Source organism: Phaenicophaeus curvirostris, chromosome 1 (genome assembly GCF_032191515.1).
Source record: "Phaenicophaeus curvirostris isolate KB17595 chromosome 1, BPBGC_Pcur_1.0, whole genome shotgun sequence".
NCBI classification, from domain to species: domain Eukaryota; kingdom Metazoa; phylum Chordata; class Aves; order Cuculiformes; family Cuculidae; genus Phaenicophaeus; species Phaenicophaeus curvirostris.
This window is the reverse complement of record NC_091392.1, coordinates 47,218,379-47,244,004: the sequence shown is the minus strand read 5'-3', so window position 1 is coordinate 47,244,004 and position 25,626 is coordinate 47,218,379. Positions and strand designations below refer to the sequence as shown.

The 25,626-nt window shown below is 42.6% G+C and overlaps 1 protein-coding gene across 4 annotated transcripts; it reads left to right on the top strand.

Annotated features, from left to right (window-relative positions):
* The first annotated feature begins 2,743 nt into the window (after nucleotides 1-2,743).
* On the top strand, nucleotides 2,744-24,483 carry BEST3 (bestrophin 3). Of its 4 annotated transcripts, XM_069857286.1 has the most exons (10): nucleotides 2,744-3,177; nucleotides 6,771-6,940; nucleotides 8,629-8,723; nucleotides 9,274-9,507; nucleotides 14,470-14,624; nucleotides 15,322-15,399; nucleotides 15,798-15,950; nucleotides 19,105-19,185; nucleotides 21,218-21,369; nucleotides 23,563-24,483. In XM_069857286.1, the coding sequence occupies exons 2-10, from the start codon at nucleotides 6,789-6,791 to the stop codon at nucleotides 24,467-24,469; spliced, it is 2,007 nt and encodes a 668-aa protein (XP_069713387.1). In that variant the 5' UTR covers nucleotides 2,744-3,177; nucleotides 6,771-6,788; the 3' UTR covers nucleotides 24,470-24,483. The 4 variants fall into 4 exon arrangements, with proteins under 4 accessions (XP_069713387.1, XP_069713396.1, XP_069713413.1 ...); XM_069857295.1 differs by lacking the exon at nucleotides 15,322-15,399; XM_069857312.1 differs by lacking the exon at nucleotides 6,771-6,940 and having other exon boundaries at nucleotides 2,747-3,177.
* Nucleotides 24,484-25,626: the final 1,143 nt, after the last annotated feature.

Below are 25,626 nucleotides of genomic sequence, written 5' to 3'. Positions count from 1 at the left end.
AATAACCAGGTTGGAAGAGACCCACCGGATCATCGAGTCCAACCATTCCTATCAAACACTAAACCATGCCCCTTAGCACCTCATCCACCCGTGCCTTAAACACCTCCAGGGAAGGTGAATCAACCACCTCCCTGGGAAGCCTGTTCCAGTGCACGATGACCCTTTCTGTGAAAAACTTTTTCCTAATGTCCAGACTAAATCTCCCCTGGTGGAGCTTGTCCTGTCCCCTGTCACTTGGGAGAAGAGGCCAGCACCCTCCTCTCTACAACCTCCTTTTTCAGGTAGTTATAGAGAGCAATGAGGTCTCCCCTCAGCCTCCTCTTCTCCAGGCTAAACAACCCCAGCTCACTCAGCTGCTCCTCGTAAGACCTGTTCTCCAGCCCCTTCACCAGCTTTGTTGCTCTTCTCTGGACTCATTCCAGAGCCTCAACATCCTTCTTGTGGTGAGGGACCCAGAACTGAACACAGGATTCAAGGAGTGGTCTCACCAGTGCCGAGTACAGAGGGAGAATAACCTCTCTGGACCTGCTGGTCACACTGTTTCTGATACAAGCCAAGATGCCATTGGCCTTCTTGGCCACCTGGGCACACTGCTGGCTCGTGTTCAGTCGATTGTCAACCAACACCCCCAGGTCCTTCTCCTCCAGGCAGCTTTCTAGACAGACTTCTCCTACTCCGTAGCACTGCATAGGGACCCGGCACTTGGCCTTGTTAAACCTCATGCCATTGGACTCTGCCCAGCAGTCCAGCCTGTTCAGATCCCTTTGCAGAGCCTCCCTACCCTCCAGCAGATCAACACTTCCACCCAGCTTAGTGTCGTCCACAAACTTGCTAAGGGTGAACTCGATGCCTTCATCCAGGTCATTGATAAAGACATTGAACAGGGCTGGACCCAATACTGAGCCCCGGGGAACCCCACTTGTCACTGGCCTCCAGCTGGATTTCACACCATTTACCACCACTCTCTGGGCCCGGCCATCCAACCCGTTTTCCACCCAGGAGAGTGTGCGCCCGTCCAGGCCAGAGGCTGACAGTTTCTCAAGCAGAACGCTGTGAGAAACTGTGTCAAAGGCTTTACTGAAGTCCAGGGTGACCACATCCACAGCCTTTCCCTCATCCAGCAGCCGAGTGACTTTGTCATAGAAGGCGATCAGGTTAGTTTGGCAAGACCTGCCTTTTGTGAACCCGTGTTGACTGGGCCTGATCACCCGGTTCTCTTGCATGTGCTTCATGATAGCACTCAAGATCACCTGTTCCATGACTTTCCCTGGCACTGAGGTCAGACTGACAGGCCTGTAGTTTCCTGGGTCCTCCCTGCGGCCCTTTTTGTAGATGGGCACAACATCAGCCAGCCTCCAGTCCAGCGGGACTTCCCCAGTCTTCCAGGACTGTTGGAAGATGATGGAAAGGGGTTTGGCCAGCACATCCGCCAGCTCCTTCAATACCCTTGGGTGGATCCCATCCAGCCCCATAGACTTGTGAGTGTCTAGTCAGGCTAGCAAGGCTCTGACCACCTCCTCTTGGATCATGGAAGCCTCATTTTGCTCCTTTAGCTCCTGGGTTTGTACACAGACGGAACGACTTTCTTTACAACTAAAGACTGAGGCAAAGAAGGCATTAAGTACCTCAGCCTTTTCCTCATCCTCTGTCACTGTTGTTCCTTCTGTGTCCAATAGGGACTGTATGGTCTTCCTAGTCCTCCTTTTATTATTTATATCTTTATAGAAAGATTTTTTGTTATCTTTCACAGACTTTGCTAATCTGATTTCTAGTTGAGCCTTAGCCCTTCTGATTTTTCCTCTACACAATCTCACTTCCCTCCTGTAGTCCACCCAAGAGGCCTGTCCCCTCTTCCAGAGCCCATAAATGTTTCTCTTCTTCTTGATATCACTCAAGATCTCTCTGTTCAACCAAGCTGTTTTTTTCCCCTGCCGGCTTTTTTTCCAGAACATGGGGATGGCTTTCTCCTTGAGCTGCTAGGATTTCCTTTTTGAAGAGCTCTCAGCCCTCATGGGCTTCCTTGCCCTTAAGTACTGTCTCCCATGAGACTTTGCCAACCAGCCTTCTGAAGAGTTCAAAGTCTGCCCTCTGGAAATTTAATGCTGCTGTCCTACTAACCACCCTCTTCACTTCACCTAGAACAGAAAACCCTGTCATCTCATGATCGCTTTGTCCTAGGCGTCCACCTACTGCCACATCCCCCACAAGGCCTTCTCTGTTCACAAACAGCAGGTCCAGGAGGGCACCCTCCCTTGTAGGTTCATTCACCAGCTGCACAAGGAAGTTGTCTTCCACGCACTCCAGGAACCTCCTAGACTGCTTCCTTTCTGCTCTATTGTACTTCCAGCAGATATCAGGAAGATTGAAGTCTCCCACAAGAATGAGAATGGGTTATGAAAGATTGGGTTAATCTCATTTTACAAAGGGGAAGGGGAAAGATCCTCCAGTCACAGAAAGGTTTTTACATGCTGAAAGGTACCCCCGTGAACAGTTTCATTGAGTCTGATGGGATATTTGGTAACAGCAACTCTGCCTGTTTGGAAGGGTAATTTCTACAGCATACCATGAAGTCCTGATTTCCCAATTTGCATCAGCAGTGTAGCAAAGGTGTGCTCCAGGATGAGATCAAGGTGCAGTTGAGGCACATTCCCGAGCTTGGTGGGGTTGCCTCCAGTCTTCCCATTCAGATGCAGTCAGTGCTGTTCACCAATGTGTCTTTGCAGGGCTCACTCTTTTCAAGAGAAATCTCAAAGAAAAATGCTCCTTTCTTGTCCATCCTGTTTTGGGGACAGGAAATAAAATGTAGAAAACTGGAGGTGCTAGACAAACTATCACAACATTCTTCGTTCAAATGAAAGGGGTCCTTCTGATGGCAAGTGGCGTTATAATTATAGACTAGGAAAGAGCAAGATCAGCAGCTGCTGCTGCTTGCGTTTGTTCCCTCTGTAACTGGCAGGACAGAGTACTTGGCAAAAACAGACTTCCAGAAGTGGAAACACATTTTAACCCCTGTTCTTGTCAGTCCACTCCTCCTGCTCGGCAGGAGCAACCCCTTACACCAGTTTAGGGGAAGTGGAAGGTGATTACTGCAGACCTGAAGGGGACTTTGGGACATCTGAGAAAGAGGAAGGGTCTGGAACTTGCCTTTGGGCTTGGATTGACGCATCAAAACAGCAGGTCAGTGGATATAGCATGAGCTTAATATGCTTTTCTAGTTGGCTTAACTCAAATCGCTCTCGTTCACTTTCTCTACTATGCCATAGACCAAGAAAAAAGGTGATACAATGACAAGGGGTGGGTCTGTGCAGAGGCACTATTTATTTATACATTCTGTAATGTGCCTTTCAGGGTCAGTTAGGAAACACTGATGGCTGTTATTTTTTACTGTGGTTTCTCTCTGGATCCTAATGCATCCTGTAATTCTCAGTCAGGCAAAAAATCCTATTTACAGTTGGGCTCAATATTATTAGGGGGAGAAAAAAAAATCTTTTCTTTTTAGGTGTTTATGCCTAAAGGCTTCTGATGATCTTAGCAAAAATAGAGTAATATATAACTCGCATTTCAGCCCGTATTTGGGAACGTTTCAGAGAAGGAACAAACACAGAACAAAAGGAAAAGCAATGTCATAGATATGAGCCAAAGTCTCTGGGGGCATAAAATGGGCAAATCCATACCAGCAGAAAGCCTAGCCCGATATCTGCTAAGGAAGTTAAGGCAAAACAATTAATACAAAAGTCTTTCATGACACCAGAGCCTGTGGTATCTAATCTAATTCTCTCTGTCTTTCTGCGTCCCTGGCCAAAACAGTGTTCAGTCAGGAATGTGCTGGGAGAGCTTCATTATGCTTTGCTTTTCCTGTCCATCTCAGTTTTAGCTTTTTAATTTCCTGTGACCATGAGTAATGTTGGAAGGGCTTTCAGTTAACATGTCACCCATGAACCAAGGGCTTGGGACCACTGTACAAGAACCAAACCTAGTGCAAGGCTTTAGACCAGAACTTGCCATTGGGCGAAGAGAGGAGCTCTACCTGACTGGTTCAAATTTTGCCCAGAGAAAGAAACACAAGTGCAGGTTTAAAACAGAATCATAGAATGGTTTGGGTTGGAAGGGACACTAAAGATCATCTAGTTCCAGTCTGGTTTGCTATGTTGTGAAATCTAATCAGACAGGCATATGGCTGTCTTTCATAGTTTCATATAGTCTAAAGGGTTCTTAAATCACCTAATCCAACCTAATGTATATTTTAAGACATTAACTTACATTACACTGAGGTCCCTATATGAAAACAATGATACATGTTCAATAAAGCATTTGCCTAGCAGGATGCTAGAACACAGTTCATCACAGGCAAGGCAGGAGAAGGAAACCAAGGCACCAAAGACTGAAAGTGCTATAACAGACCCAATTTTCTTTGCCCCATTTCAGAGGCAGAAAGTAAAAAGCTGCAGGCATCCAGTGCCCCTCAAGCTAATGTGAAGAGTTTCTATTCAGGGCCCAAGGTATCAAGTGAAGTGATAAGAGAAATGGCTGGATTGTAATTAAGTGAAATATAGTTACTTGAATCAAGCAGGCAAATTGCACTTCATGAAGAAAACTCTTCTCTCACAGTCTAATGCGGAGGGGAAAGTATCCTTAAACCTATTATCATTATAGATCTGCAATTGCGGTCAAAGCACATCCATTAGGCCTTGCAAGACAGGATTTACTGCAGCTTCAAGAAGAGGTGGACCCATTTTGTCCAGCTCAGCTATTGGCCAGTTTCTGACACCATCCAGATGCCCGGGAGGATGATTCATTCTTGAACCCCATATGCAGAAACTGGGCGCCATGAATTAGATGCTAATCACTGCCTTCCTGCAGAGCTGTAGGTGAGGGAGCTGCAAGCAATCTCATTCCTCCATGGCTCACACCAGAACGGATTGGACAGAAAGTTTCACAGATACCCAGATACCGGGAGAGACGAGTAGAGCCACTCAGCCCCAACCCTGCACCTCCTATCCATGCAAATTATTCCCGGAAGTCATATTTTGCCCAGCTATCTGGTCTAATCTTAAAGATTCTAAACCACAGGGTGCCTACCCAGTCCCCTGTTCCAATATTTGGTTGCCCCCACAGTTAGCATTGTATGTTTTACTTCAGGTCCCTAGAGGAAGTTTCCACTAGAAACTGGACGTTAGTGGGGAGATAAAAGACACACTTTGTGACAATGTGGCTTGAACATGCATACTTCTCATCATCAATGGGCAAGGACTAAAGCCTCCTACGGTGATCCCAGGAAAATCAATGTGTCAATAAGGGTATTTCTTACCCTATTCCTCCCCTATAGCCCAGTCACAAACTTTTCCTGTTGTTTATAAAGCCCCACTTCTACTGAAGAATTCAAATCTCTACTTCCATTTCCCTAAGCATTGCATCCTGACCACAGGCTTTTTAACAGAGAGGACTGAATTTCTGCATGCCAATCAGCCAGTTTGGCTTCTGAATTGATTTTTTTTGAGTTCAACAACAACAACAAAAAATTTAAAGGCCTATGCCAAGTTTCAGAAACAGGAAAACTGTCATTTGGATGCTAAAGAATAAAACCCATGCATCTTAAAAAAAACAATAACAAAAAAAAATCTCTGAGCCCACGCTGGCAAACCTCAAGCAGCCATTCTGCAGACAAGTGGAGACAGTCTGTCAGCAATAGCAGGCTTATGGTGTCTTTTCCCTGCTGATTCCCTTGGTGACTAAAAGAAAAAGTGACACTCCTACAGCTGAATTTTAATGCCTATTTTATGCTCTGCATCAGAGACACAGCCAAGTTGCATAAATTGCTATCAAGCCATTTATTAACTAGGGGTTGAGATTTTTTTTCTGTGAGGAAAGAACCTACACTGGCATCAAGAAAATCTGGGCAAGAATGATATTTATAGTACACAACAGCTACCCTGAGTCTTTGTTCTTGCCTTAGTTACTTTCTTCCTTGCATGCTGTACAAAACATTCATCCACGTTTGCAGTCAGGGTTTTTTTGTAGGTACATAAAGCTTCTTATAACAAACTTGGTGTAAGTATTTACCTGTGTACTTGTAGTACTGCTTTAATTACACTATGTCACATACTGCTTACCTGAGCAATTCTGTGGGGTTTTTTTGCATGGCCGTGCAATGCTGAAGTATTGATGAGTACGTCTAGCTGCCAAGCTGAGAAATAACAGGGTTACCCAGCTGATCTCATAACTGTTAATGAAAGAAGCAGTCTCCAAATCTCCTTTGGGTTTAGATGAGTATAATTACCAAAGCAAGCTAAAACCACTGGCTGGGGAGGAAGGTGCAATCACGGAACTCAGCTTTGTTTCTCTTGCTGCAATGCTGGCAAAGTTTTGAAAAGAATTTCAAGCAAATTTATCTCCTTTTCTTTGCTCACATCAGACTGGAGCAAACTGGGAGTAATCAGAGGTTTCAGAGATGTAACTTGTACCTGCTGCTGCCACCCAAGCATGCAGCCACATTGGGCACTGGCTGTTGCTTTTGAGTGGTCTTTGACCTAAAGCCTCAATACAGCCTTGCATCAATTAATCTGCAGGTCTCAACAGGGCTTGTTACTGCAAGATTTTTTAATATCTGTCTCTCTCTATGTATAAATATATATATAAATACACATATATTTATGTATATCTATATACTATTCTGTGTGTGTGTGTGTATCTGTCTGTACAAGAGTGCATTCAGGTTAGTATATGCTCTCTAAAATGTTGTTGGTTTCCTGCTTCTCTTCTACTGTTTCTAGGCACAGCCTGCCAAGACGATGACAGTCACTTATTCCAGCAAAGTAGCAAATGCCACTTTCTTTGGATTTCACAGATTACTCCTAAAGTGGAAAGGCAGCATCTACAAATTGCTTTACAGAGAATTTATTGTTTTTGCTACTCTTTACACAGCGATAAGTGTATTGTACAGGTACCCTCTTTTCAATTCACATCTCATTAAATGTTATAATGAAGTTTCACACTTCATAGAGTTAGGTTCATGAATAATGGTTGGCGGGGAGGTTACTACATAACGATTGCCTTTTCCTTGGACTTTTTCTAATGTCCTTCCTTTCACAAGTCTACCTTCGTATTGCAGAGAAAGTATGTAGGGTATAAATAAAATACTGTCTATTGTATTCAGCTGATCCTGCTTTCAGCCCGGTGTTAAGCAACCATCTTACTGATGTTAGGCTACATAACCACTCGCAGCTAGCCTATATTACATAACTTTCATCATTCTGCTGTCGACTTGGCAATAGGAAATGTACCTCTCTGCTTAAAATGATAAGTATAGACCTTTCATTCTACTTGCAGACCTTATCTTCAGTTGCTCAGTGGCAATTTCTCCAACAACACTGAAAGGTAATATTTTGAAAGCCAGGTTATACAGGCAGGAAAAAAAAAAGTTTTGCCTAAAGCTAAGACTACATGGCAAACGTTCTTTTTAAGCTTACAGAGGGCAAATTAAAACTGCATGGGAACCAGACATGGTTTTTGCTTGTGTCACCCAGCACCTGAGAGGGTCACATGAGAAGGAGAATTGCTTCTCCCACCACAGTGTAAATTAAACACCCATATGACAGATGCAATGCATCAATTAGTACAGTGAAACTTTTAATTGTTGAAGTCCATCAAACTGAAGTATCAAAATCACAATTCACCCCTTACTTTGATCTGTAATTAGGCCTCAGTGTTTGTTTTTTATGTGGAGCAAGGAAAAAATGAGCTTCAGTTCATCTATGACTAGTCACTAATTTTCAAAAATGTTCAGTAATCTATGCCTGTAAACTCAGAAATAAGATTACAGCATTAATAAGTAAAGAAACACCAAAGTCACATATTTCAACTAATGTAGCTTTACTGAGATGCTAGATCTTGAAAGACCATGGTAAATACACCATGGAAAGCCTTCTATATGCATGTTTTATTGGAAGCAAAACCCACCAAATATCTGTTCTGTCATCCTTTTATATTATATCAAAGGATAATTGTAGTATTCACCTATTCAAATAAAATAATTGTTTGTATTTAAGCTTCTATTCCATGAGATATCTTTTCCATGGGCAGAAGCTACCATGCTCCACTCGCTTTCTATCATCTCGTGAATATTTTCTGCTTGGCAAAATAAATAGAGTTGTTGTGGTTTTAATCTTGTAGAAAAGAAGTCTTGTAGGAGTAAGAGTAAAAACTGCTACACCAATGTAGCATTTTCAAATAAGAGCAATTAGAGATCAGTAACCTTTTGCAATTCATGCTGACTTTAGCATTTTTATGAAGTAGCTCTCTGAAAAATGAGAGCAAGCTCTACTTGCAGACATACAGCTTACTGTCAACATTGGTCTGTATGAGATAGCAAGCTAATTCTTCAGGTGTATTCATCCTAATTAGTAGTTCCAGTCAAATTAGTCACAAAAAAAGATGCAAAGACCAGGGAATAATATTGTATACTCCTCCAGCTTATTTATTACATGCCAACACTTCACATTTAAGAATTCACTTGAAGACATTAGCCAAGGCTGTTCCTGATTGCACATATCTGATTATTTCTATGTATTTGCACTGTATAGCTGATGCCAGAATATTATGAAAGAACAGATACGTTTTATTTTTCTGCAGATTTTTTCTTACAGGTAGCCAAAAACGTTTCTTTGAAAAATTATCAATTTACTGTGACAAGTACGCTGAGCAAATCCCGGTAACTTTTGTGCTTGGTAAGTACTGGTCACATGTGAAATTATTCCAAAACACTGTCTCTGTTCAGGCATTTTGTGAATGTCAGTGTGTGAAAGCATTTCAGATCCGAGGGGCAGATGAGAGGTTAGAGGCTCACCAAAAAATCATCAGCTTCCAAAAGGTCTCCTTACATTTTAGTTGCTTTTATCACATCAACATTTATGCTCATGTTCTTAACATACCAACAAAAGAGTAAAGTTTCTGTATGTGTGTGTATATATATATATATGGTGCCCATTAACACTGATACATTGTGCCTGATCTTTCAAAGCACTAAATCCCCTCGACATTTACCACAGAAGAGGAAATTTGGAAGTTCATGACTATGAGATACCCATCTGGAACAGGCTGTTATGTTGCAGGGTCTATTAAATAATTAGCATCCTGGGTTTTGATGTTACTTACTGTGTTTCTTCTGGGAAATGTAGCAGCTTAACGATATGAATAACACTCTGCAAACTAAATCAAAGTAACCCGTAGAGAAATTCTGATAGGTAGTGGACTTCTATTTTCCCTTCCAACCCCCAGGTTTCTACGTTACTTTGGTGGTGAATCGCTGGTGGAACCAGTTTGTGAACTTGCCGTGGCCAGACCGACTGATGTTCCTCATCTCTAGCTGTGTCCAGGGCAGAGATGAATATGGGCGCTTATTAAGGAGGACTCTCATGCGTTATGTGAATCTAACATCCCTGCTGATCTTTCGCTCTGTGAGCACAGCCGTGTACAAAAGGTTTCCTACCATGGACCACGTGGTAGGAGCAGGTACTGCTGAGTCCATCTCCCAGAAATATCTTCCCTTTCCTTCAGAGTGGGGGGCACAGGGAAGGAAGGAAGGAGCTAGACTCATTTTTAGTTTCCTCTTTTTCCCCTCATGTGTTTCACACTAGCCTGGTTCAAAGCTATCATGATTTTGTCAGTGGCTTAAATGCTGTATCCTTAACTATGCATCTTTAATGCTCTTAAAGTCTTCATCTAGTGACAATGTGGAAATCAAATTAGTTTGAGGCTCTAATGCGGCTCTGTTCTCAGACATCATGGAGTCAACAGGCCTGCCCCAAACACATAGGCATACAGAGCAGGTACAACATTATCAAAAGCATGAAACATAACGTAGTTGTGCTGTAGTATGATGCAAAGGGAATGGTGACTTTAGATACAGTATTGACTTAATGTCTAGGACATAGCTTTGTCTCATGTCAGAGACTGATCTCTGCAGGCACTTCACAAGTACAGCTTTATCTCAATTTATTTTAACTAGATTATATTTTAAATACCCTGCACTTTTTGAGTGTTGTGATACGCTTAAAAATCCCTAAGAGTTTTTTCTTTAAATTTAAAACCTCACCTGAAGCTTACTTTTACCAGGGATAAATATACTAAGTATTAAGCCTGTCTTTATTTTCTGTTTGTTTGGATAACACTGTGAATATGATGATGGGAAAGAGAGTTCCATCATGTAAGACTTCGCTTGTTGATGAAGGACTGACTGCTGAGTATTTAAAGGCAAGATGTGATGCCAGACTTTCTGACTGGCATGGTCAGTGTCAGGGGTAGGACACCAGCACAGAGATGTGAGCATCTGTTCCAAATAGGAGAAGTCATATGTGTTTTACTGATCATCCAGCAGTTCTTAAAATTATTCCTTTGGCAGAGATCAGTAAGTGAAGTTGTAGCACATTAAAATATGCAGTGCATATATACATATACACATTTGAAATGCATGTGAGACGCTTTGGACATAAAAAAATGCAGGCAGAATGCACTGATCTTACTGAAAAGAGTAATTTCTGTTGGATTCAGTTGGATTTTGACGTTCTCTTCCTTGTGCTGTTCAACAAAACTGTTTACCTGAGCCTGTGAGAGGTCAAGAAAGCTTCTGTCACTCTCCCCAGCAATCTGCTTCTAGTACACACTGGAAAATTACAACATTTCCAGCGGGCTAATCAAGCTCGGCCTCCCTATTGCTACAGGCAATCTGTTCCAAAAGAGACAAAATGTCACAGCATTGTACAAAAATTGTAGACTGGAAAACAAGTTGTTTTGTTGGCTTTTTTTTTTCATGGTGAAAAATATTCTCCTATAAACTGTATAACTAAATATTGATAGTATAGTCAGCTCTGTGGTTATCAGTACTTATTCTGTAAGTTTTAATGCATATTGTGCCACAGAATTTTTATTGATGTGGTACTGAGCACTTAAAGGTATATCTTGCTCCTATTACCATCCAGTGATTAAGACAGTACTCTGTAATTGACCCTCCCTAGGTCTCTATGGCATTTTGTATCAGGCTGCAAGGGAGTGCAGCATTTAATATGAATGTGAATGGCAGAATCTGATACTTACAGCACAGTCATCATTGAAACAATTTGTGCTGATTTTGCATTTCGCTATCAAACTGAGAACTGCCAAAGCATAACTATTGCTACACGTTTCTCTTTTCAGCAAATGATTTGCTTAAATTCACAGATTTAAAATCTGAGAACAGTATCATGATAATCTAGTCTGACTCATCCATAACACAAGGCATAAAAGCTTACTCACAACATCCTTTATCATGTTGCAATTTCTGACTAAGCTATAATACTTTCTAGGACTGTAACCAGCCCTCATTTAAAATTGAGCTGGGCATACTGGAGACCACACCACATCTGAGGTGAACTGACATTCATAATGGTGAATGCACTGTTGAAAAGTGAAAATTTATTCTCAGTTTGAACTCGCATAGAGTCATCTTCTAGTCACTGAATCTTGCAATTGGTTTGGGTTATTCTTTTTCACCATTTTTCTCTCAGTAGTTACCACAGTGCAGAAAGGCTGGAATAAACTTAGGAGCTTCACCACCTGTAATCTCTCCTTAGAAGATACATTCTTCAGTGCTGGATCTCCCTCATAACTCTTTCCTGAATTCTTTTTCATTTTTTAGCACTCTTTATGGAGCTGTAGGCAGTAGACACATGCAGATTCATGACATTACGATGCTGAGTGTTGCGACATGTATGCCATAAGCATCAAATGCCTAGCAGGAGTCCTGAGTGTACCAATCCTGTCGGCTGCAAAGTGCAAGAAGGAAGTTGAATGCTTAAGAACATGAGTTTTAAAGAACATGAGTAAGCTGTCAGCAGCTGGGCAGAGAGCAGCCCAAAACAGCTGAGAGGATACGCTGAGGAGAAACATGAAGTGTGAGCCCAACTACATGAATACCTACAGCCAGCTGAAGTTTGCAGTCCCGAAGTCCCTACTGGAGTCAAGTGCCTAAATAAATTCTTTCCCATATAACACAGAAGCAGAAAGTGAAACTTTCAACTACTTGACCATTGTTAGTGCACTCTGGAGATGTGGAAGAGGACCTCTTTTAATTTCTTCTTCTCTAACAAACAACTAGCTGGAGTATTTGGCATGGGTGTTATGAACCAGCCTTGTCTCAAACCATTCAGTTCTGGCAGGAGAACTGAGTATTCTCCCTTGTATTGGGCGGAATATAAAGTGGGTCTTTACCACTGCAATAATAGCAAGTGGTTCTGGACTGTGTATTGTTTGTATTGCCATAACCTTCAGCAGCAGTAAGAGCAGTCCAGAATTGTTTAATATTTCCTGTGATAAGAATTCTAGGCATCATTAATATCCATCAAAGAGAATATTTAATTAATATCAACACAAACACCTTAACTTTAAAAATTATGACAATTTGAATGTTATTCTTAAAAGAATAAGGCTTTTCTGAGCAAAAAGGTAGCCAGTTTAAGCTGAGAGCTGAACTGGCCCTTGGAGCCTTGCTATTCTTCATCACCCCCTCAGGCTGTCTCCTTCCAGATAATGACTTCCCAGAGCTTCTCAAGTGACTTGCATCCAGTGTTTACCCCAGACTGCCAATTTTCTGATATTATCTCTGTCTGTTTCAACCTAATAGAAACATCTTTTCCAGTGCTGTAATGAGCAGGTTGCCCAGCCAAAAATCAAAGGCAGCCTAGAAGACTGGCTGACTTTTAGGAGCCAGGAATCATAACTAACAGGTCAATTTGTCTGGTTGCCTGATTATTTCTGTGCAGTTGATTATGAGAGCTGGTTGCAAAGCGCCCAGTGATCTTTTAAAAGCTGTATCTTATTCTGATCTCATATTCCAGGATACTGCAGGAGTACTGTGTCTTGCTGCAGAACATTTCTTCTTCCACAGAATTTTCTGTCCTGTCCTTGTATTCCTTCTTGGTAGTTGCAGTATTTTACATCTCCTGTGTTGACGTGTTGCAACTATACAATAGCAGCATTTTCCTCAACAACAGAATATTTAAGGTCCCTTCTCTTATCTTTTTCATTTTTTTATACAAAACACATCTAAGTTTGTGTATATTTAATTTTTGCTGCTTCATATATCATTAGCAACATTAGTAACAATGGGCCAATTCTTGGTTACTAGTTGGAGACTATGGAAAAAATCCTGTGTATTCCAAATTCCCTTTTTGAATTTTCAGCACTCAAACTTCTAATTAATTGGCTAAGCCACTTATTTTGGGGGTGCCATGTTACATTGTCCTGTTTTGAGGCTAATGCCAACACGGTAAAAGAAGGCTTATGCTCACCCTGGGGGGTGACAAACACTTGAGCAAAAACTAAGATCCTCCAAACCTGAAAATTACTCAATCCCTAGAAAATGTAGGATTCATACAAAGGAAAACATGAAGTTCCCACTCACAAAATTTTCCAGGTTGTTCTTCTCAAAGACTGAGTGGAAGGAAGGCAACAGTCCTCAGCTTTCTTACCCACAAAGTCCAAAGGGACAGAGATGCTGCTCCAAAACCCAGCTGCCCCCCTGCCAGTCCCAGGCAGCGAGCTGCTCTGGTGCAGGTTTTGTCCCATACAGCTATGGCTCTCCTGATAACTGACCTCGGACTTGGCTTGCAGCAGGGGGAAGCAGGGCTTCAAAAGGCACGAGGAACTCTGCAGGAAACTTAATACCTTCCCTGCACCCAAGCAAGGCAAATTGCCAGGAGGAGAGCAGCTTCAGCATGCAGCCCCACAGCATGTCATCTGGCCCCGTGTCCCACAAGCAGCAGGACTCCTGTGCATGATTCCTTTTTCCATCACTTTGCATGCCTTTATAAACCCAAAGAAAACATGAAACACAATCTGGTAGGGAAGAATTTTGCTGGCAGAAGGCATGCTCTCTATTGAGCTCTGTTTCATGCATGCATTTGTATCCTCTGTTGTTTGCTCGCTGCTTTGCAGATTTACCAAAAAATTATCAGACTCAAAAGGTCACATAACTGCCCCTATAACGTATGTTGAGATGCTGCTAAAAAACATCTTTGCTGAAAAGTGATAGTTCCTTGACTGATGTATCCAGTTCCTTATTTTTCTGAAAGCAGAATATGACACTAGGCAGTAATCTGTACTTAGTATCGTATGTATCTACAATCTGTCAGAGGTCAGATATGAGAATACAGTAATAGCAAATTATTGCACATAATAGATGAAGAGGGATTTCACATAGGTAGTTATTGCAAAAAGAAGTTGTTTCAAGCAAGATCTATCCTGGGGGGAAAAAAAACCACCTCAAAACAAAAGGAGGTGGCTACTAGAAATATCAATAGTATTTTGCATAGTTTATGCAAATAGCGCACAAGAAGATTCAAGCACATTCAAAACTTACAGCATCAGTTTCAGTGACTGTGCAGAATCATTGAAGTCTTTTCGGGGGTTGTTTGTTTTTGTTTTTTTTTTTGCAAATAGGCTTTATGACAAGATATGAAAGGAAAATTTTTGATGACCTTAAGTCTCCCCACCTTAAATACTGGGTTCCATTCGTCTGGTTTGGAAATCTGGCATCAAAGGCACGAAAAGAGGGAAGAATTCGTGACAGTGTAGATCTACAGACACTGATGAACGTGAGTAGAAAAAGTAAATATACAGAAAACTAATCTGAAATTGCCATACAGTAGATTTTCACTTATTTAATTTGATTTAGTATGCACAACCCTCCAGTGTCATCTAAATGATGTTGCTCAAGATTTATACTGCTTTTCTCTGTTTACTAACGTACACTCAAGCATACAGAGCAGCATTGTGCAGGTATTGTGTTTATATGACTGAGAAGGTATTAACTGAAGCAACAAATTGATGAGTAAAAAATTACTGAAACATCACATGTAGATTCATACTTGTTTTATCACTGCAGGAAAAAAGAGATGAATGTGACATATTGAAGATTTTAATGTCAGTTTCAGGGAAGATAATCTCCCTGAACATTTCATTAAGTGGTCAAACATACTTTTTGTGATATAATATATTCTCTTTCATGTATCAGTAGACTGTGGATAAGATAGAAAAAAAAGATAGTTTGTGAAGGAATACAGAATATGCTAAGCGTTCCAACTCCATAAACTAAATAAATATTACAATATGGCAATGGGGTGCTGGGTATAGTTATGGTATCAGTTTATATATACTACACTTTCTTATCTCACTGTCCTTCCACATGTGCTAAAATTAATTGTAACAAAATGTTCATCATTTAGAATTGAATCCCATGCCATTTTAGTTTGTTGGGGTTTGTTTTTTCTTTTTTTTTTTCTCTCCTTTCAGGAGATGAATAAGTACCGGTCTTGGTGTAGTCTTTTGTTTGGCTATGACTGGGTTGGAATTCCACTGGTCTATACCCAGGTACTAAGACATTATCCTCTACAAAATTTGAAACACCATTTCCTTAAAAGGGGAGTTTGGTGCAAAACGTTCATAGACTCAGCCTGAGTCTGAGTTGCTACGCACTCATTGACTCCCGTGGGATCATGGAGGCCTGGCTAATTATTTAAGTCATATTTAATGCAGAGATGTTTTGAAGCCCTTGCATAATGTGGGAGAGGGGAGGGAAAGGCTGAAATATATTTATGGTTCCTGGGTCTTCTCGGCCATTATTATTCCTGTGGCCTCTCTGTTTGTAATACCTCCCTACAGATTTGTAAATCATGTGGCAAAAGTCAGTCAGAGGCCTTTGGGTATGTGTTGTTTCGTGCATAAGATTGTATCATTGCATGATTTCAGTGAAGTTTTGTTCTTTGCAGGTTGTTACTCTTGCAGTCTATACTTTTTTCTTTGCCTGCCTGATAGGGCGCCAATTTTTGGATACTGACCAAGGGTATCAGGGACATGATTTAGATCTTTACATTCCAATTTTCACACTGTTGCAGTTCTTCTTCTACGCAGGATGGCTAAAGGTAAACTAGCTCTCTGTGAAGGTTGTGGGGGAACACTCCCTGGGGTGGCTGGTGAAGATGTCAGAGCTCAAGTCAAGGTGTCAGATTTGTGGCACACTGTGAAACCACCGAAGATTAAGGGAGCTACAACAAGGGTGAATTCAACCCAAAGTATTCTGTGGTCACAAAGAAACATCATGCAGTACATTTTTTAATTCCATCTGACAGATTTTACAGTAAGAAACAGTCAGGAACCTGAAAGAGCCCATTTTAGTAGGACCAGCGCAGCTACAACTCCCCAGGGGAGTACTACTCCAGCAAAATCAGGTCCCAGGACTTGGACTATAAAATGACAGATGAAAGATTAAAAAAACAGACCTTTCTCTCACTCTGCTGTGCAGTGGAGAAATACTGCTGCAGATCTGGCATGGGCTGAAAAGGACTGAATCATATTTTCTTCTTATGACCAAAGCCAGCCTTTAGTATCTGCTGTTAACTTAATCAGATGCAGGCAATTAAAGGTCTCCAGTTCCGAAGGGCTATCAAACAGTGACAGCCAATATTGGCTACAACCCTACCACATAAAAACATTAATTAAAAAGAAGACTTATTGAAGGAATAGGATGCTACTCACCAGTGCTCAGTTAACATATTGCCATCAGTCTGATGGTTGAGTAATTAAGCCACATACCTCATGGTGGTTATCTGCACTGAATATCAAGGTAGACTAACTGGAAAAAAGTTTCAAATAAAAAGTGAATTTGTACATTAGGGTCTATGTGCAATAAGATTTCCTTTCGTGATTATTTTTCATCTGGAAACTCAGAGCTAATTTTTCTGTTAGAATATAAATTGCACAAAATTGGCCAGTTTTACAGGTTTTATCTCTAGGTAATGTCTTCCAAGGTTTTCCTATTGGGTTGCAAAAAGTGAAAGCTGTTCCTCTTGACTGCCCTGCTGGTGCTCCTGAGGGGAAAATGGTTTCCCCTTCATCGGCACCCCAGGCTGTTAGTAGCATCTCTTCCAGTTAGGCTCAGGGCTTCCAGCCTTCTCCTGGCTACAGCAGGTAAGATACGCCCCTGTAGCTGAAAAATCTTCTGCATAGGAAATGAAAAGGAGGGGAAGCCATTTTAAAAAGCTAATTTAATATTAGCAGTGCTTCCTCAGACCGGAGGTTTGTCCAAACCTGCAGTGCCCCAAGTCAGGATATTTCTGTCTTGAAGGTTACAGCCGGTTTCCTGCTGAGTGTGTTGGGCTTTGGCTGCCAGGCTGCAGAAAGAGCTCTGAGCTATTGACTTCCAGTAATTTGGCAATTCCTCAGAAGTGATGGCTAAACTGAGCTCATTCCTTGGCCTCGGGCCTGGTTTATTACACCTACAATACATGGACAAAGTTTCCCATCACATGCAGCACTTCTAAATCCCCACTTTCATTGCAGCGACAGCTAGATCATCCAAATACAGGGCTTAGCTGTCCAGCACTACCTTCCTTTCCAGAGAGTAAAGTCATGTCTCACATGCCAGGACTAGGTCAGCCAAGCAAAAGGCCACTGCTGCTTTTCCCTCTGCCCCAGCCCTGCTCACTTTTTTTGCTTGTGTGATAGGTTTTGCAGTGGATTTTTTGGGTGGTGATTGCCAAGCTTACACTGAGCTGAGCTAGTGTCTTCCCCGGAGAGCTCCAACGCAGGCTGCATCCTGGCTCATTCCTATTGGAGCACCCAAAAAATAGCTATACCCAAAATTCAGTGCCTCAGACCAGGCCAATGAATTCGAGCAGGGGTATCCCCTGTCTCCTTTCTGTTCCTGCTCCCTTATCTATGTTTTTGTCATGTTAGCATTTTCAGCAGTTCAGTTGTTGTCTTCCACCACTGGTCTGGGAAGAGGTGGCCTAGGAGAATCAGCAAGTGTTTTACCCACTGGTACAACCTAGAGGCACATAGGAATAAATAGCATGGGAGTGACTGTCTTACTATTATAAGTTATTTAGATCATAGCTGTCCTTAGCAAGGTTCATGATCAGGGCTGTTTAATCATACAGCCTCTTCACACATATCCACCTGGCTACTGCTCCTGTGTATGACCCTGGTGACCACCAGGAAGGCTTGGGAGTGTCAGCAAGAATGCGATCAGTTTTGAAACTGGGGCTTAAAAAGACAAACAGAACAACAGCATGAAGAGGAGAGGATATCTAACTTCAGTGTACTGAGGAACTGAGAAATAGAGAAGCACTCTGGATTTCCCAAAACTTTTTCTTTAAAAAAAAAAAATTCTATTCAATCTTTTTTTTTCTCCCCCATCATCTATGAGTTTTTTCCCCACAATATACTTTGATAATCATGGGAATAGGGGGCAGTCTTTGTTTGATTTTCCATTTATTTATTCCTTTGTGGGGCACAGGACTGGATAAGGTTCCGGGCAGCTGGAGAGGTTCCCTTTCCTGGCCTAGTTTCCAGACTAAGGCACAACACTACAAAGGAGCCTGAGCTCACTGTCTCACTGTTTCCTCCACAGGATGGGCTCCTCCTCTGCAGTTTTAATCACTTCGTTTACAGAACCCCAAAACAGCAGACTGAATTAAAGAACAAGCTCAGATTTCATCTCTTGGTTTTGTCTAACATGATGCATAGCATCCATTTGAGTCAAGTCTTTCATTGGGCTCCTCTTCCTGAAAATCTTCAGAGGGATGCCATCTCCATTACCTCCAATAAAAAAGCAGGGGCTGAGGTCTGAGCTAGAGAGATGAGCTATATTCCCTCTAGCAGCCTCCAGCTGTAGGGCTTGGGAATGCTGACTAAATGGGCTGGTGGAGTACTGTAGACCATCATGCAATACTAGCCTTTAGCTGCTAATCCATTTATTTAAATCAGCCCAAGACAACCGTGAGGAAAGGTAATGACTATCTTATGTGACAATTACCATGGCCCAGACATGTCTCAATTCCCAGCAGGCCAGTGCTGACAATCATGATTGACAGCACCAACAAAGCACTGGGGTATGAATCTATAAGGAAAGCAAGCTGTTCCTTCGCTAGGCTGGCAAAACCATCATACAGGAGTTCATGATATGATTGCAAGTGACAGGCAGGGAAAGAGAGAAAAATCAGATCCTATTTTCTCTGCAGAAGTAGTCCTGATATGGCGTGCCAAACTCTATTCACTATCCCATTTTCCTTTCAGGTCGCTGAACAACTTATTAATCCATTTGGAGAAGACGATGATGATTTTGAAACTAACTGGTGCATCGATAGAAATTTACAGGTTACTGTTCTTACTTCTTGCAGCTTCACCTTACCATAGATTATACTTACATTTAACCCTATTTCTTATATTGTGGTACAAACTAAGGGCAACAAGTGTCATCAAAACAAACCCTTTCCCTGAAGGAATATCTAGGGCTGTGATCCCCAGATTTTATTTTACAAGCTAATGCACTCTGATGTAGGTATTTCGCATTTCTTGATGCCTGACTAAACATGCAAATGGATGACCTCAAATCATAAGCTCGCTTTATATCTGGAAAAACACATAATGTAGGTCAATCCTGCAAAATCCAAAAGCCATCTATTCCCACAGAGATGAGAACACCATTTGCTAATCTGAATGCCTACAGATTACAATATTGTATATGAACCTTCTTTTTTTAAAAAATGGAGTAAAGATATGAAATAGATCAAGCAGGGGCCTGAACTAGTAAGCAGGACCTACATCGTGATTCATGTTGGTTGGGATGCTGCCACCTGCCCAGCATCTGTGGTCAGCACAGGAGCCAATGTCCTCACTGAGCTATGAGATGGCCAGGGTACAGACTCATACCAGTTGCCATCAATTCCCCAAAATCCCCTGTCTGTCATACCATGGAGGTGCCCAAAGACACAAAAGAACACCCATTGCTCCCTTTGCAGGCAGAGCCAAGCATGAGGTTGAGCTGCTGTCAGGCCCCACATCTGCTAGGGACCACTGAGACTGCAAAGCAGAGCCCAGGTGTTAGAGGGAGCAAGGGCAAGCAAACCAGCATATTGAGCAAAGGAGGCAACGCAGGAACACACAGGAGTGGTAAAGGCCTTCACATTGCCAGGGATGCTCTCTGGTTTAACACCACTTCAGGGTACTCGTGCTATGGCACCTTAGAGCCTTTGTATAAAATATATTGGAAGGCCCAAGAACAGGATGGTCTGTTTGTTCTGAATGTCTTAACTGTGCACAAAGCCTACCAGAAACCTTCTCAACCTGTGGACATTTTAAGGACCACAGCTAATCATCTACTGCCCATAGCACCTGTAGGATCCTATGTCTATTTATCCATATCACGAGTGAAGAAAGGACTTCAATATGATGCAAATATCTTTGCAACAGAGAGGACTCAAGCTACAATGAAATTTATGCTTTCATAAGTACAGGAAGGTATCCGGGATGTATTTTATGAGTCTCTTCCCAGTGCCCAGGCCAGCATACACAGCTTACTTTAAAGAGTTTCTGAAAGAGCTTTTGACCCAGAATCACAGAATCACAGAATAACCAGGTTGGAAGAGACCCACTGGATCATCGAGTCCAACCGTTCCTATCAAACACTAAACCATATCCCTCAGCACCTCATCCACCCGTGCCTTAAACACCTCCAGGGAAGGTGAATCAACCACCTCCCTGGGCAGCCTGTTCCAGTGCACAATGACCCTTTCTGTAAAGAATTTTTTCCTAACGTCTAGCCTAAACCTCCCCTGGCGGAGCTTGAGGCCATTCCCTCTTGTCCTGCCCCTGTCACTTGGAAGAAGAGGCCAGCATCCTCCTCTCTGCAACCTCCTTTCAGGTAGTTGTAGAGAGCAATGAGGTCACCCCTCAGCCTCCTCTTCTCCAGGCTAAACAACCCCAGCTCTCTCAGCCATTCCTCATAAGGCCTGTTCTCCAGCCCCTTCACCAGCTTTGTTGCTCTTCTCTGGACTCGTTCCAGAGCCTCAACATCCTTCTTATGGTGAGGGGCCCAGAACTGAACACAGTATTCGAGGAGCGGTCTCACCAGTGCCGAGTACAGAGGGAGGATAACCTCCCTGGACCTGCTGGTCACACCGTTTCTGATACAAGCCAAGATGCCATTGGCCTTCTTGGCCACCTGGGCACACTACTGGCTCATATTCAGTCGGTTGTCAACCAACACCCCCAGGTCCCTCTCCTCCAGGCAGCTTTCTAGACAGACTTCTCCTAGTCTGCAGCACTGCATAGGGTGAAAGTAAAAAGCAGATTATTTCACATACTGTATTAGGTTGAAAGTGACATGATTTATACCAAAAAATCTAAGGTCTCACTTTTGGCGGTGGATGAGATGCACATGAACTTACCAAGGATGGAGAAAGATATTTACTGGAATGATTCCTCTGCCCGGCCGCCCTACACAAAAGCAGCTGCTGATTACTGTATTCCTTCATTCCTGGGATCAACTATTGAAATGGGGTGAGTAGCACTCGGGGTCCTTAAAGCCATTAGAAAGGACACCATCCCCTCAGCACATGTTGACTGGCGCACAGCCAAGTGCAGGGCTGTGGGCTGTGACAATACTGGGAGGAGGGGTGATGGAGATGGGAAATCATGCTAACAGGAGTGAACGGACAGGCTGTCACTGGTGGGTTGATGCCTCCAGTGGTCCATGTAGTCATACAAATTGTGCACCCATTGTTGAAACTCTGTAGTTAATACACAGAGAATGTTCGCACAGAGGGTTTGTTAATAGTCTTTAAGGACAGGATGGCACCTGAAGGCAATGACTGATTTTTCTTAACAATTTTTTATTTACTACAGCTTCATGCACCCCCTTAGTTAGCAAAATATTCCTTTGCTTGTTTCATTAGCAGATGATGGCTAAAATCAGTCCATTTTTTTATGAAGATAAACAAGAAATCAGCTTAAATGTTTTGTGACTTTTCATAGGCTAATAATCTGGGCACAGAAGTTGGAGTGACTGGATTTTGTGAAGAGATAAAGAAGAGGAGTTATTTGCAGGGTTCAACACAAGAACCATAATTATAAAGAAACACATAGAGGATAGAGCGTTGCCCTGTGTTGTCAGGACCTGAAATCAGTGATAGGCCAGTCAGCTTAGAAGCTGTTGAATTTAAACACTTGTGACATGCTGCAACATAGAACAGGTCAATAAGTGTAAATGCCACCACGTTTGAACAAATACCAGGGCAAGTAGACATTTTTATCTGAAAATCTTTTTTTAAAACTTTAGAGTAAACTTTTTTAAAATTTTAAAACTTATCTCAAAATTTTTCAATTTTTCAAAAATCTCCCAGCCTTCATCAAAACAAAATGTGCTTGATTTTTTTGTTTCTTTTGGCCTGGAAATTGTTGTTTTCTTATTTTTATTCCTCTTATTTTTCTGTAATTTTGCATGCATTCTAGTACACAGAACAATGGTTTATATAAGTTCTTCTTATCACACAGACTTTTCAAAACTTATTTCCTTCTGGATAAACTATAAAATGGCCAAAAGAAAAGTAAAGAAGAATGTAAAACAGTAAAGAAGAAAATACTATAGATTATAATGTATTTTACTGTAATTGTCAGGAAAAATAAGTAGCAAAGAAAAGAAGCATGAGTAAGCCTGCAAAAAATTTTTAGTAATAAGCACTCACACAGAATATGAAGGGAGAATGAATGAAAAACTGCTCAGTGTTAGCCCCCATGAAATGCAAACAGCTCTGATGTGTTGACTTTTTAATTAATTATTTTCTCCTCCACATTTTTTCTCTGTTCATCTCTCTAAAAAAACGGGGTAGTTCTTACGCAGACTACAAAAACAAGGTCTAAAGGTTCATCCAAGTCCAAAGTGAATATATAAAGATTGAGGCTAAATCCAAAGTCTTCTCCAGTGCCCTCAAGCCCACGTTGTTATGAATGCTGGATGAAATTCCCTTGTCCCTCCAGGTTAGCATAGCCTTCATGTGCTCCTTGCCTTCGATTTCGCTGGAGCCCCTTTGCCATCCTTGCCCTTAGGACAGGTAACTGGGCCAATTCGACTTTTCTTCTAGGGTACACTGAGTAATATGTACCAAATTGCCTAGCAGATGAAGCAATAGCTGTTCTCATAAACCACCAAAGCTGGGCAGGAGAAGAGAACCAGCTACAGGTGGGACTTCAGACACATTGTCCTGCCCCAGAAGCAAATGAGATTTGGCCATCTGAGTAATTCCAACATTTTTTGAATCTGTTGCATTCTGCTTCCAGGAGTACCTTTATCACTGTTGTTAATCTTGCCTGAAGGATTCTCCCAAGAAAGTATCTACAGCACAGAACAGGATTTCTTTCTCCGTCTCCCTCACCCTAAGCACAAGCCTCACCATGCGGAGCTGCTACAGAGGACTGCAGCCCAAATATGAAATGGGGCCAGCTGCCTAGCTGGATGCCCTCCCTGCACAGTCCTAAAGAACAGAGACACCTGGAAGGGATGGTCTAGGTGATCTGGCAGGTCCAAAGGCACAGTCACTATTTCCTAGCACCCTCACTCAGCCCTTTCTTATCCCTTCCACACTTTTCCTTGGGAACACGCTAGGGCTTGAGCTCCTACTGAGACAGCAGGAGATACATGCATGTAGACCACATGCTTCCTAAATGTGACACCTACTACTTGGCTTTATTTGGCAGGCTGGCTGATACTGAATTCCTCTATGGGGAAGAGTGGCCCTGGGAAGAGGAGAAACACCGAAGGCGATCGGTGCTGAGAAGAGTCAAGAGATTTCTCAGTGTCCATGAAAGCCCTTCGTCCCCAGCCCATCGGCACTACAGTCGGCAGACAAGTGAGAATTCAGTGTTTTTCCCAGCAGATGAGAAGGGGCACATCAGACGGTTGCAAGAAATGCACACAAGAGGGAGACACTCTACATCAAGTTTCAAGAAGAAACATGAAAGAGCTGACCGAAGTAACAGACTTCAGAGTAGCAGAGATCTAGGACCCATAACAGAAGCCTCAAGGAGCGAGGCACAGTTCGATGACGGTGGCAGTGACACCTCATCTGAGACAAACAAGCCAGTTCCTGAGGTCATCATCTCTGAAGCCAAGGAGGAAGCACCTGATGCGCTGGACAAATCAGATCTGCAATCAGAGCGCACCACAAGCATGCCAGAAGAGAAGCTCCAAAGGAGGCTAACTGAAGCAAATGTGACACTTCTGGACCATCCTTTTTTCCCCCCAGAAATTACTACATATCTCCTAGGCTCTGAGGTGCATCAGTCACTTCCTACTGTCATAGGGGAACCCAAACATGAACCCCAAGATAGCAACATAGCTGGTTTCATAACAGATCATGAGAGAAACCTTCAGCGATGGAGTTTACCAAGCTTCCATAGTCATAATACAGCATCAAATGCTGATGCTGTGCTCCCTTTAACAGATTCTGAGACAACTTCACAACAAAGGACCTTCAGTGATGGAAAAAATGCAGCTGCTGCTGCTCCAGAGACATTTGAGATGCAGCACTTATGGGAAAACCTAGAATCTAAAGAAACAGACATAGTAGAATTTTCTAATGAGAAAAGTGAAAGAAAACTTTAATCGTGCTTCCCCCAGATCTGACTGAATGTCCTGTCTTCTCTTGAAAGTGGTTCTCATACAGGTTTGCTTAAGGTGCAGAAAGGCAGACACAATGCTCAGACAAGTCCTGAGCAAGATCCAGCAGAGGATCTGGGCACCTAAACAGGAGGCCTTGTGGTGATACGCTTTAAGCCCCTTGGTTGCTGGCTTGAAATCTGTAATCCTGTGGGGAAAACATTTATGGGAGATCGGGGAGCCTCAGGAGCGAATGCAAACCAGCCAGCACATACAGCAGTGAGCTGTGTAGGCTCACCTAGAGGAAACACTAAGGTTATCAGAAGAGTGGAGGTGGCTCTGTCCACTTTGGATCCACCTTGAACATCACCGCATTTGGCTGCTCCTTCAGATTAAGTCCTGTGACATCCTTGTAAGACCCACCAACAGCTTTGGTTTCTACCCAGACTGCTAGAAGGGGAAATGTAGGCTCAATACTCTCCTCAAGCTGGAGAGATTCCACCCACCATCTCTCACTGCCTCTCTCATTTTTCAAGTAATGCTTGAAAAATCAGCATCCTTGCATGTGTGGGGCAAGAGCCTGCCCTGCTTTTGGTGAAGCTATGCCACTACAGAGTGGAAAAATAAGAGGATTAAAACTTTAACTTCAGTAAGAAAAATAGAAGAGGCAAAACTGCAGATAAATTGGGCACGGGAGGTCTCAGCTTGGGTCTCTACTCCTTGGAGTGTGTACATGGCATGTACATGCCATGAGTGGGTGTTTATTTTAAAATGCCATTCCCAGGTGGCCTCCCTAGTGATGACAGGGCTGTGGCACTCTTTCAAGTGGTGATGGAGCTGCATGGGCAACTGAGCTTTGGGCTCCACTCTTGCAGAGATCTTCAGCTGGCAGTGCACAGGCTGCAATTGTCCCAGGGAGACATACCAGGCCTGTAACTGCTACCAAAAATCATTCTCTGCTTCCTTCCTCCATCTATCGTTCCCATGCAGCCCAGCTGTACCACATTCTCCATCAACCCAAACCCAAGCCAGCATTAGGTGGCTCCTGCTGCTCCAGCAATGGCCAAGCCATCTTTTGGTAGCAGCCTGGCTTTTCAGCTGCAATTCCTTCAAGGAGTCTCAAAGCAGGCCCCAAAAGCTGCAGTGACTCTATGTTTTCAACT

Excerpts from the sequence above, each read along its gene's own strand:
- BEST3 (XM_069857286.1), top strand. The coding sequence starts at position 6,789 with ATGACAGTCACTTATTCCAGCAAAGTAGCAAATGCCACTTTCTTTGGA. Across the intron at positions 8,724-9,273 it reads CCCGGTAACTTTTGTGCTTG|GTTTCTACGTTACTTTGGTG; the intron begins GTAAGTACTGGT and ends TCCAACCCCCAG. Across the intron at positions 9,508-14,469 it reads GGACCACGTGGTAGGAGCAG|GCTTTATGACAAGATATGAA; the intron begins GTACTGCTGAGT and ends TTTTGCAAATAG.